The 12,566-nt window shown below is 38.5% G+C and overlaps 1 protein-coding gene across 8 annotated transcripts in view; it reads right to left on the reverse strand.

Moving 5' to 3' along the window:
* Positions 1 to 12,566, reverse strand: part of cadpsb (Ca2+-dependent activator protein for secretion b) — a 168,885-nt gene that overhangs the window by 123,341 nt on the left and 32,978 nt on the right. For all 8 annotated transcript variants that reach the window (XM_060918307.1, XM_060918306.1, XM_060918301.1 and 5 more), the window contains exon 3: positions 5,058 to 5,390. In XM_060918307.1, the coding sequence (XP_060774290.1) occupies positions 5,058 to 5,390 (333 nt within the window). The remainder of the gene's footprint in view (positions 1 to 5,057; positions 5,391 to 12,566) is intronic.

Genomic DNA, 12,566 nt, shown 5'->3' on the forward strand with positions numbered 1-12,566 from the left:
AGTATATGGGTCAGTGTTTGTTAACCCATCTGAGCAGTGAAACAAGGCAGTGTTAATTTGTCTAGGGTTGCATGTAGCAGACATCAGACATAAAACGCAATAACAGAGGCTAGAAAGAAACGGGACACAGAAATAAATAAACAGGGCTCCATACCAAGGCTGGGTACAGTGTTTGTGACAAAAGACAGATCCAATTTAACACGAATCACAGCTTACTTTCTTGTTAAAATATGCAAAGGTCTCCACCATCTCATACCGCCTTGCACTGAAGGACTTAAGCGTGCCGTCCAAAATGGCTGTGTCACGTGACTTGGTCACGTGGGTGAAATACCTCAATAGCTCTGAGTCATAGGGCCTAATGATGCCACTGGCTCCAACAGATTCCAAAAATGAAGAAATTTATATCACTTCTGAAGTGTACAAACTAAGAAAGAGCAAAAATCTCCCTCTGGTAGAAACTCAAGTCTGAAGTAAAAATGCCAGGGACAGGATGAAGCAGTGAGACAGGTTTATATAGTTATCAATAAATGGTTACTCACCATTAGAGGGTCCAGCCCTACACTCTTCTCTCCCCAACTACACACCTATTTTAATGGGGGACCCTCTATACTGAGTCACTGAGCTGCCTACCTACATACCTTTAATATTAATTTCACTGTAGTGACTGAATAATTTATAACCGTTAACAAGTAATATGATAGAGGATGAGTATTTGAATAGTATGCTGAAGCGTTAAGGGGCTAAACAACTGAATTTCATGGATATATTCAGTGCCATACTTATTTGAAAAGCTTCAACAAAGGAACTTCAGAATGTCAATTAACCGTATTCAACTGTCAATTAATGACAAACATTCATTCATTACCAAGGTCAGGTAAAAGGCATTCTGCTCAGTCAGTAGTTGCGTATTACATTTCAGTAATAAATGCCATACAGATCTGCAGGATCAATCAGTAAGTGTTTTGGTGGTGTCATAAACTACATATGTAGGTCATCATCATTATACACTACTATTTCTCCAATGCAAAGGCTCACCAATATTCAGTACCAAAATATGCAGCGTCAACAGTAATACAAAACTTGGCTCCAACATCTCTCTCTTTCTCTCTCTCATGTGAAAACCAAAATTCTTATTGGATGAAGAGCTTGTTAATGTAAGATGATGGACCATTTGTTTTATTTGTGATGATGTGAATGTGTGTGTTAACGTGTAAGGGGGCAGGCAACAGCACAGTTGCTCTGGCTGTGTGTGCGTAGTGCCAGACAATTTCTGCCAATTACATGTGATTGTGCTTTCATTAAATACACGCCAGGTGGTGTATAAGTCGTCTATTGGCTGACAGAGAGAAAAAAAAAATCCTCCTACACATGGCCTTGAGACACGGTCTCACAACATAGGAGTGAGGGGGAAAAAGAGAGTGAGTGAGCTGTTTTCCACTTACAAAAAGTAAACAAGCTTGGTTTGATGTGCATAGCACAGTTTGATGTATAAGGTTCACAGACATATTTGATGTGTTTTAATTAATTTTTGAGTGATGTGAGTACAGTGTATGAAAGAATCAAGCTACTGACTAAGCCAAGATGTTCAGGTGATACTGTGTTTAGTTTAACAGTGAGGTCATGTCCATAGACTGATTTTTACCCATCATTCCAGTGAATAGCTGATATTATAGATATGAACTAATCTTAGCGTACAGGACATTGCATCGAGTTTCAGAAAGAAAACGTTTTAGGCAGCCTTCCTTAAAATCAAACTAAGCCTAATCGTTCCCCAATTACAACAAATTAGTGCTGAATCAAAACCTACAGTGTTGAATTAACTCTTATCGTGCTCTGTTGTTTGCATCTGGACTAACATTAAGACGTTTAGACTTAATTCAACATTGAGGATTTTTCTCTATAGTGCAGTCATTATAGCTTTATGATGCAAAATGCTTTTGCTGTCACTAACTGGCAGAGTGATGGTGACAGCTAAGCCTCTGACTCATCCCTGATGTCTGCCTGCTTTGCCCAATGGAAGACAAAAATAGACATCTGGATTGTTTTATGCTTCAAGGATCCAAGGATGAAAACATATCCAGTGTGGATACCTTTGGGCAACTGCAAAAGATTCCACCTGATCTTTTAACTGCCCCAACACATTTTTAGAAGGATGAATATATCTTTTGCACTTGCCTGAAATTTCAAGAAAAGCATGCTCAGATGCATTATGCTGTTAACGAAATGTAAATTTGTCTTGGTTTCTTGTTTCACCGCCATTTGACAAGGCTTCTAATCAAAGCCCCAGAAGAATATATTAACACTTTTCATTAACAGATCTCATTTTAAATGCTGTAAAACATAGTATGAGCAGACTCAGTGAACTCTGTGACACTAAAACTATGTTGTGTTACTTAAGCAATAATACATGGGAGCGAGTGCTGTTGTGTTGAATATCAGCACGGCTGTGATTCAGTCGCAGCCGTTGCTAATCACAACCGTGCTGATATTCTGTACAACAGCACAACCTCGAGTGTGATATTGCTTTTACACAACAGTGCAATAAACAAGAAATCAATATTGAATGAGTGACATTTTGGACACAGTATGGTCAAATGTTCTGTTTATTTTGCTCTGCTAGTGGAAATAGATCTTGAAGAAGCCACACTCACTTTATGTCCTGTTGGCTAGCTGACTAGCTAGCTCATATTGAGGTGTACATTCCCGTTAAAGGTGCTTCTGAAAAAAAATTCCCTTCTTCCTTTTTATCTTCATCTGACAAACTTTCATATTTTAAGTCAAGTTATATTCTTGAAAAGTATCATTTGCGCTAATGATGACGCTAACACTACTGTAGTAACCTTTTCAAATTAGGAAGTGGAATTTTACCTGGCAAACACAGATGAGTGGAGTGATACACACATTGAAACGTCCCAGTGCCCTTCTGTGTAATATTGGCACTCTTGGAAGACCACACGACCAATCAAATTAATGGACCAAAACTAACTGTTTTATAATGTTGTATATCACTATATATCCTATCCACATTCACTGGATATGAGCAATCACGTGCTCTGATTGGCTACTCTACTACTAGGATATCAGCAAATATACCGTGAGTAGAGAAAAACAAAATGGCGGCGCGTGTTGCTGAACCAACCGAGGACGAAATAAAAACTATACTTGAAAACAAAGCCCCAAAAAATACAAAAAAAAAAAAAAATCAAAATATGGAATAAAAGTATTTGATGGTAAGAATGTATTTTTTCCAAGAATTATTATTATAGCATTTTTCACAAATTGCTACTGTCATTTCACCGGTTTGTTTACATTCTAAGTGGAAATTATTTTGTCGGATGCTTTGTATAAATTTTTTGTTTATTGAATTTGCAAAAAAAATAAAAATGCTATTTCTCAAAATCTAGTGAACATGGAAAGAATAAAACAATTATTCCACTCAATCTCGTTGTACATGGCTTATAGCCAACTCATATACGGCTCAAATTGGAATAACTGTTAAATATTCATCAGGTATCCTTAGGCAGCTGGGCCATAGAAGGTTCACGCTGCACGCTGCATGCTGCACGCTACACGCTACACGCGTGTAAAGAAAAGTGGACAAACGTAGCATGACTTGCTCTGGGCCATAGAACGGCGTTCACGTTGCACACTTCACGCGTGAAGCGAGAAATGAACATGCACACTTTTTTCTAGGCGTGAAGATGGAAATTCCAGTCAATGCATGCGGTCACCGCCGCGCCAGCCAATCAGAACGGGTCTAGGGAGATAACTCTATGCTTTCAGGGGAAAACTTCAGAAAAAATATAATTGAATGGTATAATTGAAAAATAGTTCTTCATCGGGATTGTCAAGCAGATTATAGAATGTTCGGTGAAATTCACCACGGGTTTCTCTCAGAAGGAAGTGTTCTCGGCTCCAAATTCTGTTCCTTTTTCTCTTCCTCTGTCTCAGTAAAAGCAGAATGAGGCAATCGTCGTCATCCGAAGAGTCCATATTGTTGGTTACTCGGTCAAAGTAGAACAGACGCAACACGTGAACATCCAAGCATGAAGTTTAATGGCCCAGGGTCCGGTTCTTCACGTGAACGTGTAGCGTGCAGCGTGCAGCGTGAACCTTCTATGGCCCAGCTGCCTTATGCAACTACAGGGGTAGACAAATCACAAGTACAACACTCAGAACAACAACAACAAAAAAAACTACGAATTCAGGCTGCTCATTTTTCATTCACATTTGCCTGGCAGACAAGCAGGTTCAGAAAGATGATGATATATCAGCAACCAGCCTTTTTTTTTTTTTAAACTTCACTTCATCCAACAACCATAGAATGAATAACACTATTTCCAACTGACTTTTTCAGAAGAAAACTTTTCATTTAATATGCTTGACTGCAACACATCCCAAAGGGTTCATATTTTTCTCAGCACCTTGATGCGGTGGCACGCAGTACACTTTCCAAATTCCTCCACCTACTGCATGTGAACCAAGAAACGAGAGCTGGCTGTTGGTAAGGACTATTTTACTATGCAGATTACTTAATTTGATGAAAGACAGTATTTCCAGAATCTGGATTACACATATAGTGTACAGTGCAGAAGATATATAGACTCAGGCTTCATATAGTTTCCAAAAGAATCAAGTACTCTTTTTTCCCCATTTGTATTCTTGTAAAACTTTTGAAGTAAATTATGTTAATGACTGGCTTTTGGCTGAACTAATTGGACTTCCCAGCAAACAAAGCATGGGACTGGGAAAGCACATCGATTTACCTATTAGGACTAATTAATGTATTTATCATTTGTCCACCCCTGAAATACGTACTTCAGAATGTGTCCCTATCCAGTTGTATATATTCATGTGGTGTCTCTGTCCTAAGAATACCCAGCATGTTTTCCTTGCACAAATGGAGGACTTGTTTTCTTTATTCTTTATACAATACAAAATAAATAAATTGCCAATGTCAAAAGCATGAAATCTCTTTAGACATGTTTACATAATGTACAGTATAACTGACCTGACACTTCCCTGCCCCTCAACTGTGGCTCTAACAGTACACTCACCTGACAGGCCTGGTACAGCAGTTGGTGCTCAAATTTCTTGATACCAAGGATCTGCTGGAACATTTCATAGAGCTGGTCTTTGCTGAGGATGAGCTCGGATGCAGCACTAGCAGTCATGCGCTGCTGAGCCTTGCGTGGGTCCTCATCCCCGCGGTAGATGGTATCAAACTTGGCCATCCAGGAACTCAGGACCGTCTCTTTACTTAAGCCGTCAATCTCAGGCAGGCTGCGGACGCGCTTTTCAATGTGGCGTTTGAAGACTTCACGGCAGTCCACAGCAGAAAAACCTCCAGTCTGGACCATCTTAGCCACACGATCGCTCTTCAGAAACACCTAGGAGTCACATGTCCCAAGAGAACTCTTTAATGTATTCTTTAATGAAGTATCTTGCAACAAATGTAACTTAATATAACACATTAAAATATGTTTGTGTACTGTATTTTTGGATTTTCAATGTACTGAAAATACTTTGTACACCATAAAAACTGAAATATGCAGTGTCTCGTGTCATTCTGGTAGACTGCAGAGCAGGTGAAATAGCATGAGAGCTGGTATACAGCAAGAATTGTTTTGCTTGCGCTAATTACTTTTGACAGGCATTTTCTGTTTGTGAACAGTTCATGAACAGTGCAGCAGTGCTTCCAAATAGCTAGACTCATCAGAGAGGTCTGAAGAGCCTGATTGCATGGATAAACATTAAGTATAAGCATTTGGGGGCCACAGGCAACATACTACTTGGACCACCCCACCCCTGAAAAATCCTGTATTTACTGGGGGCCACTGTTGATTGTGTATACCATTCATAGCATATAGAAACAGCCTTGATGACACATCCTATATAATTTAACAGTTCCACCATAACAGTACTATTACATACTTTTAATAGTAGCACTATCAGCGGCTCCTGACCATAGATTTTGATGAGGCAGGACAACATTAATGAGATCAAACAAAATTATATCAAGAGGCTATCACACTTAGGCTATAAGCTACTGTCTTGTGAATTTTTAGGCGAACTCCACAATAGGCAATTGAGATTTGACAACATACAATCATCCAATACACAGTCTAGCAGCTCATTTTGATTGGATTTACATGTACCTTTGTTCAACTGGGTTTGATACAGTTGTAGTGTGTTCGGCACACACATACATAAGAGTTAATAACTTTTAATCAGGGTTGCCAGGTTTCAGCAAAATTTCCATCAAATCAATCAATCAATCAATCAATCAATCAATCAATCAATCAATCAATCAATCAAACAAACAAAGAAACAAACAAACAAACAAAAGCCTTTAAACTAGCCATAAAAATGTCAGGAACTGAAAAAAAGGACACATTTTTCTCCTTTATGTAAGAAACATGGATGGACAGCATTATCAACTCTATAATCCTATTTTTCCTTTCTCAATCTTTGCAATATATTTTACAATAGAAATGGTTCTGTACATCATTGATATGCTGTCTGCACTTACATCTGCCTTTGTTTGAGTAAACTTATTAGATTTAATTCCAATTCTTTACTATAAAACATCATCTTGGAAGCCATACAGTATTTTTAAATGAGCTCAATTTGGCAAAAAATCACGCAGCTCTGTCATTAATTGTTGTCTACTCATCCTCCACTGAAAATATTCACAGCATGATTTCTGCCCCAATGGGCCCCGAATAGTGCTTGTTGCATTTCACACTTTTGACCACTAGGTGTAATAATAACTCTACGGAGCTAAATGGGGCAGTGAGCATGTGGCCCCACAATTGCACAACATCCACAACGGTAAACAAATCAGCTGATATCGGTCAAATAACAGCATTTTTAAGATTGCTGCTGATAGAGGTAATTAGTATTTCAAAAAATTTAAAATGTATCGAATGAACAAGGAGGTTTTTTGAGGATTAAGATTTGTTAAACAGCTTATATATATATATATATATATATATATATATATATATATATATATATATATATATATATATATATATTAGGGTGCATCAGTTGCCCCCTAAAAATGAAAAGTTCCTCCGATCATGATGCATTTTTGTTTTTATGTTCCTTTTGGTAAGAAAAAAACACTGGGTGAAATATTTTGACAAAATTCAAAAGTTTAATGGTGGCACCAGGAGCTCAAAGTTATGGAAAAAACTGCTATTTTATGACTTTTATGACAACATTTCGATCACTTTTCATGAAACATTATGGCACCTTATAGAGTATATACACATTTTTAGTACATATTCTAAATATATTATCAAGCACAGTTTGAGTTTTAGCTGTTCATTGAATCATTGTTCAACTACTTTTAAACAATACAAATGTATTATGAATCACATTAATGCTTCTCAATCCCTTGCAAAGGTTCTTAACATGATCTCTGGGTCACAAGAAATCAATAAATGGAGTCCAAAATTGTGATTCAAACCTTTCGTGAAAACATAAAATAAGCGTTTTTTTGGCAAAAAATGAAACTCATGGTGCCACCATTAGACTTTTGAATATGGTCAAAAAATTTTACAGGATGTCTTTATTGGTGAAAAGGAACACCCAAACAAAAATGCATCAGATTTTATGAAAGTGAGGGCAACTGATGCACCCTAATTCAGTGGAGCAAAAAAGTATTTAGTCAGTCACCAATTGTGCAAGTTCTCCCACTTAAAAAGATGAGAGAGGCCTGTAATTTTCATCATAGGTATACCTCAACTATGAGAGACAAAATGAGAAAAAAAATCCAGAAAATCACATTGTCTGATTTTTAAAGAATTTATTTGCAAATTATGGTGGAAAATAAGTATTTGGTCAATAACAAAAGTTAATCTCAATACTTTGTTATATATACCCTTTGTTGGCAATGACAGAGGTCAAACGTTTTCTGTAAGTCTTCACAAGGTTTTCACACACTGTTGCTGGTATTTTGGCCCATTCCTCCATGCAGATCTCCTCTAGAGCAGTGATGTTTTGGGGCTGTCGCTGGGCAACACAGGCTTTCAACTCCCTCCAAAGATTTTCTATGGGGTTGAGATCTGGAGACTGGCTAGGCCACTCCAGGACCTTGAAATGCTTCTTACGAAGCCACTCCTTCATTGCCCGGGTGGTGTGTTTGGGATCATTGTCATGCTGAAAGACCCAGCCACGTTTCATCTTCAATGCCCTTGCTGATGGAAGGAGGTTTTCACTCAAAATCTCACGATACATGGCCCCATTCATTCTTTCCTTTACACGGATCAGTCGTCCTGGTCCCTTTGCAGAAAAACAGCCCCAAAGCATGATGTTTCCACCCCCATGCTTCATAGTAGGTATGGTGTTTTTTGGATGTAACTCAGCATTCTTTCTCCTCCAAACACGACAAGTTGAGTTTTTACCAAAAAGTTCTATTTTGGTTTCGTCTGACCATATGACATTCTCCCAATCCTCTTCTGGATCATCCAAATGCTCTCTAGCAAACTTCAGACGGGCCTGGACATGTACTGGCTTAAGCAGGGGACACGTCTGGCACTGCAGGATTTGAGTCCCTGGCGGTGTAGTGTATTACTGATGGTAGCCTTTGTTACTTTGGTCCCAGCTCTCTGCAGGTCATTCACTAGGTCCCCCCGTGTGGTTCTGGGATTTTTGCTCACCGTTCTTGTGATCATTTTGATCCCACGGGGTGAGAGCTTGCGTGGAGCCCCAGATCGAGGGAGATTATCAGTGGTCTTGTATGTCTTCCATTTTCTAATAATTGCTCCCACAGTTGATTTCTTCACACCAAGCTGCTTACCTATTGCAGATTCAGTCTTCCCAGCCTGGTGCAGGTCTACAATTTTGTTTCTGGTGTCCTTTGACAGCTCTTTGGTCTTGGCCATAGTGGAGTTTGGAGTGTGACTGTTTGAGGTTGTGGACAGGTGTCTTTTATACTGATAATGAGTTCAAACAGGTGCCATTAATACAGGTAACGAGTGGAGGACAGAGGAGCCTCTTAAAGAAGAAGTTACAGGTCTGTGAGAGCCAGAAATCTTGCTTGTTTGTAGGTGACCAAATACTTATTTTACCGAGGAATTTACCAATTAATTCATTAAAAATCCTACAGTGTGATTTCCTGGATTCTTTCTCCCCATTCTGTCTCTCATAGTTGAGGTATACCTATGATGAAAATTACAGGCCTCTCTCATCTTTTTAAGTGGGAGAACTTGCACAATTGGTGGCTGACTAAATACTTTTTTGCCCCACTGTATATATATATATATATATATATATATATATATATATAATCTCATCTCATTATCTGTAGCCGCTTTATCCTGTCCTACAGGGTCGCAGGCGAGCTGGAGCCTATCCCAGCTGACTACGGGCGAAAGGCAGGGTACACCCTGGACAAGTCGCCAGGTCATCACAGGGCTGACACATAGACACAGACAACCATTCACACTCACATTCACACCTACGGTCAATTTAGAGTCACCAGTTAACCTAACCTGCATGTCTTTGGACTGTGGGGGAAACCGGAGCACCCGGAGGAAACCCACGTGGACACAGGGAGAACATGCAAACTCCGCACAGAAAGGCACTCGCCAGCCACGGGGCTCGAACCCAGACCTTCTTGCTGTGTGGCGACAGCGCTAACCACTACACCACCGTGCCGCCCATATATATATATATATATATATATATATATATATATATGACAGCCTCTTTGGATGAACTGCCTAAATAATTGTTTGTTTAAAAAGAACTAATAATGCTCTTAAAATATTTGCAAGTAAACGCTTAATATGTTAGAGCCATCTAGTCTTATTGTTTGCATGTTAATTACATGGTATACAAGAAAAATTAAAACTTAGTAGGCTTAGTTGTGGAAAACTTACAGCAACACACTGATAAGTGCATTGAATTATTTTCTTGCACTTGAATGAACCTTTGAGTGCTGCTTCACTGAAAAGTGCACTTGAGTCAATGTGTAATCTCTATAAATCAGTAATGAATCCAACTGCAATATGCAATATGCAATTGTGTCTCTGGACTTTGGTTTAATATTCTACAGTATGATGGATTTGCCTCCATCTGTAGTAATATATTGAAATAATAAAGCATGGTCATTAAAGTCATGGGAACAAACTGAAACTTTAAAATTTTGTAGCTTTGAAATGATGGGGCTTGTGAGAGCAGAAATAAAGCCACAAATTCTCCACCTTTCTCCATCTCTCTTGTTCTTTAAATTATTCAGTCTCTCGTTCTTTCTGAAAACAGGCAGAGACAAAAAAAAATGTGATTTGCTTTCTGCTCTTGCTGCAGTGGCAGTAGAGTGAGGTTTAAAGAGTATGACTAACATCCAGACTTTTCCTCCTCCCCTCCCAAATCTCTCTCTCTCTCTCTCTCTCTCTCACACACACACACACACACACACACACACACACACACACACACACACACACACACACACACAGACTCCTACCCATGTCTCAAATTGAGTTATATGGACTTGCAAGTGAAATGTGATTTATGTTGGTTCTTTTCCACATTGAGAAGGTCTGCTACAGCTGGCAGCAGCTTTTCCCTACTTTAAAACTCCCTCTGCACTGCTGTATTCAGGAAGACGGATAGGGCTCTAACTTGTTGTCTGGTACCAATCCAAACGTTGATTTGTCACATGCCTCTTTTTACGCATGCATAGTAACAAACTACTTTGAAAATGAACTGTTTCTGGATGAATGTGACCATGGTACTGGGTGAAAGGGCATACACAAGGAAACAATGAATGGAGATGTGGCAACAAGTGATCGTGTAAAGTCAAAGAAAGTCAGCAGTATGGAGTGATGATAGATGAAATAACCATTGGCGACATGAAGAAGGTGGGTATGGAGTTAAATTGCTCTCAACTTTGAGGTGAGGTACCAATGAGAGTGAAAGGATACCACTGACTGACAGATGACGCCAACACTGAGTTCCCCAAAACATTTACTGTAAGAAGACAAAGTCCACAACTCTTGTTCCTGCATCAAAATGATGCAGAAGGGTTGCAATGCAATCACTTAGCTGCACGATGTAATTTATAGGAACTGATTTCTCACCAGAACATGAGAAACGCACCAAGACTTCTGATTTGTTATTTTGGTAAAACATTTAACCAGTCATTTTCTTTATAAAAGTTTATCTGATTTTTTTAAACAGTCAGAATCTTGCATTGATCTCCTGCCTGAACATGGAGCCAGTTATTTTTCTTCCTAAAGATTTAACTGATTTTTGATGAGATGAATCAGCTCTATAGCCAGTCATTGTGCTCACTAGATCTCTCAACAGTTAACTAGGCAGACAGTTTAAAATGTGTGTTAACAAAGCATTACAGAAACCAGAAAAAGTTACGGTTTGATCTATATACTATGCTGTCTCTGACCTAAAAGAAATTAAATGTGGGTAGAGTGTCACTGTTGAAGCGTAGCTCTGTTCATACGCATATGCTAGTGATATATACAATACCAGTCAAAAGTTTGGACACCCCTACTCATTCATAGTTTTTCTGTATTTTGACTATTTTTTACATTGTAGAACAATACTGAAGACATCACAACTATGAAATAATATATGAAACATATATGGAATTATGTGGTAAACAAAAAAGTATTAAATAAAAAAAACTATGTTTCATATTTTAGATTTTTCAAAGTAGCCACCATTTACCTTGATGACGCTTTGCACACTATCGGCATTATCTTAACCAGCTTCATGAGGTAGTCACCTGGAATGCTTTTCAATTAACAGCTGTGCCTCATCAAAAGTTAATTAGTGCAATTTCTTGCCTTATTAATGTGTTTGAGATCAAACAGTAAACAGTAAATAATAGAAATACAATAAATAACCCTAATCAACAACTGTAGTAATCCATATTATGTCAAGAACCGCTCAACTGAGTAAAGAGAAATGACATCCATCATTACTTTAAGACATGAAGTGTCTTTTTATTAATAAAATAAAGACTAATAAAGAAAAAAACCCATTGAATTAGAAGGTGTGTCCAAACTTTTGGCTGGTACTGTATATACTAGCCAGCTACTGCTTGTTTTACTTGGAAACATTTGGGGGTGTGAAATATACAAGATGGTTACCTAGGCAACCAGAGCTTAGACTGTCCAGGCGAGGAGCGAATCACTTTATATGTGGACAGCCCTAGTGATAAACTTTCAGCGACAAAGTGATGGGCAACGAACAAATCGCTTCCTGTGTGTATTCCTCTTTAAAATATCATCTTAGTAATACAGGTTTAATTTACAGATTATGATGAACTGTTTGATTATGATTAGTAGTATGAGATAGAATATTAGTAATAGCATCAAAATCTATTAAACCATTTGTATCATTACTGTGGTTTCTTTCTGACACTGGTCACAAAAAGCCAACTGGTTTGCATGTTAGCACTGTGCTACCACACACACACACACACACACACACACACACACACACACACACACACACACACACTTTGTGTGCGATGATGCTGTGAATTGATGGCCGATCTGTCATAATCGCAGTGTGTGTGTGTGTGT

This window comes from Neoarius graeffei, chromosome 4, assembly GCF_027579695.1.
Source record: "Neoarius graeffei isolate fNeoGra1 chromosome 4, fNeoGra1.pri, whole genome shotgun sequence".
NCBI classification, from domain to species: Eukaryota; Metazoa; Chordata; class Actinopteri; order Siluriformes; family Ariidae; genus Neoarius; species Neoarius graeffei.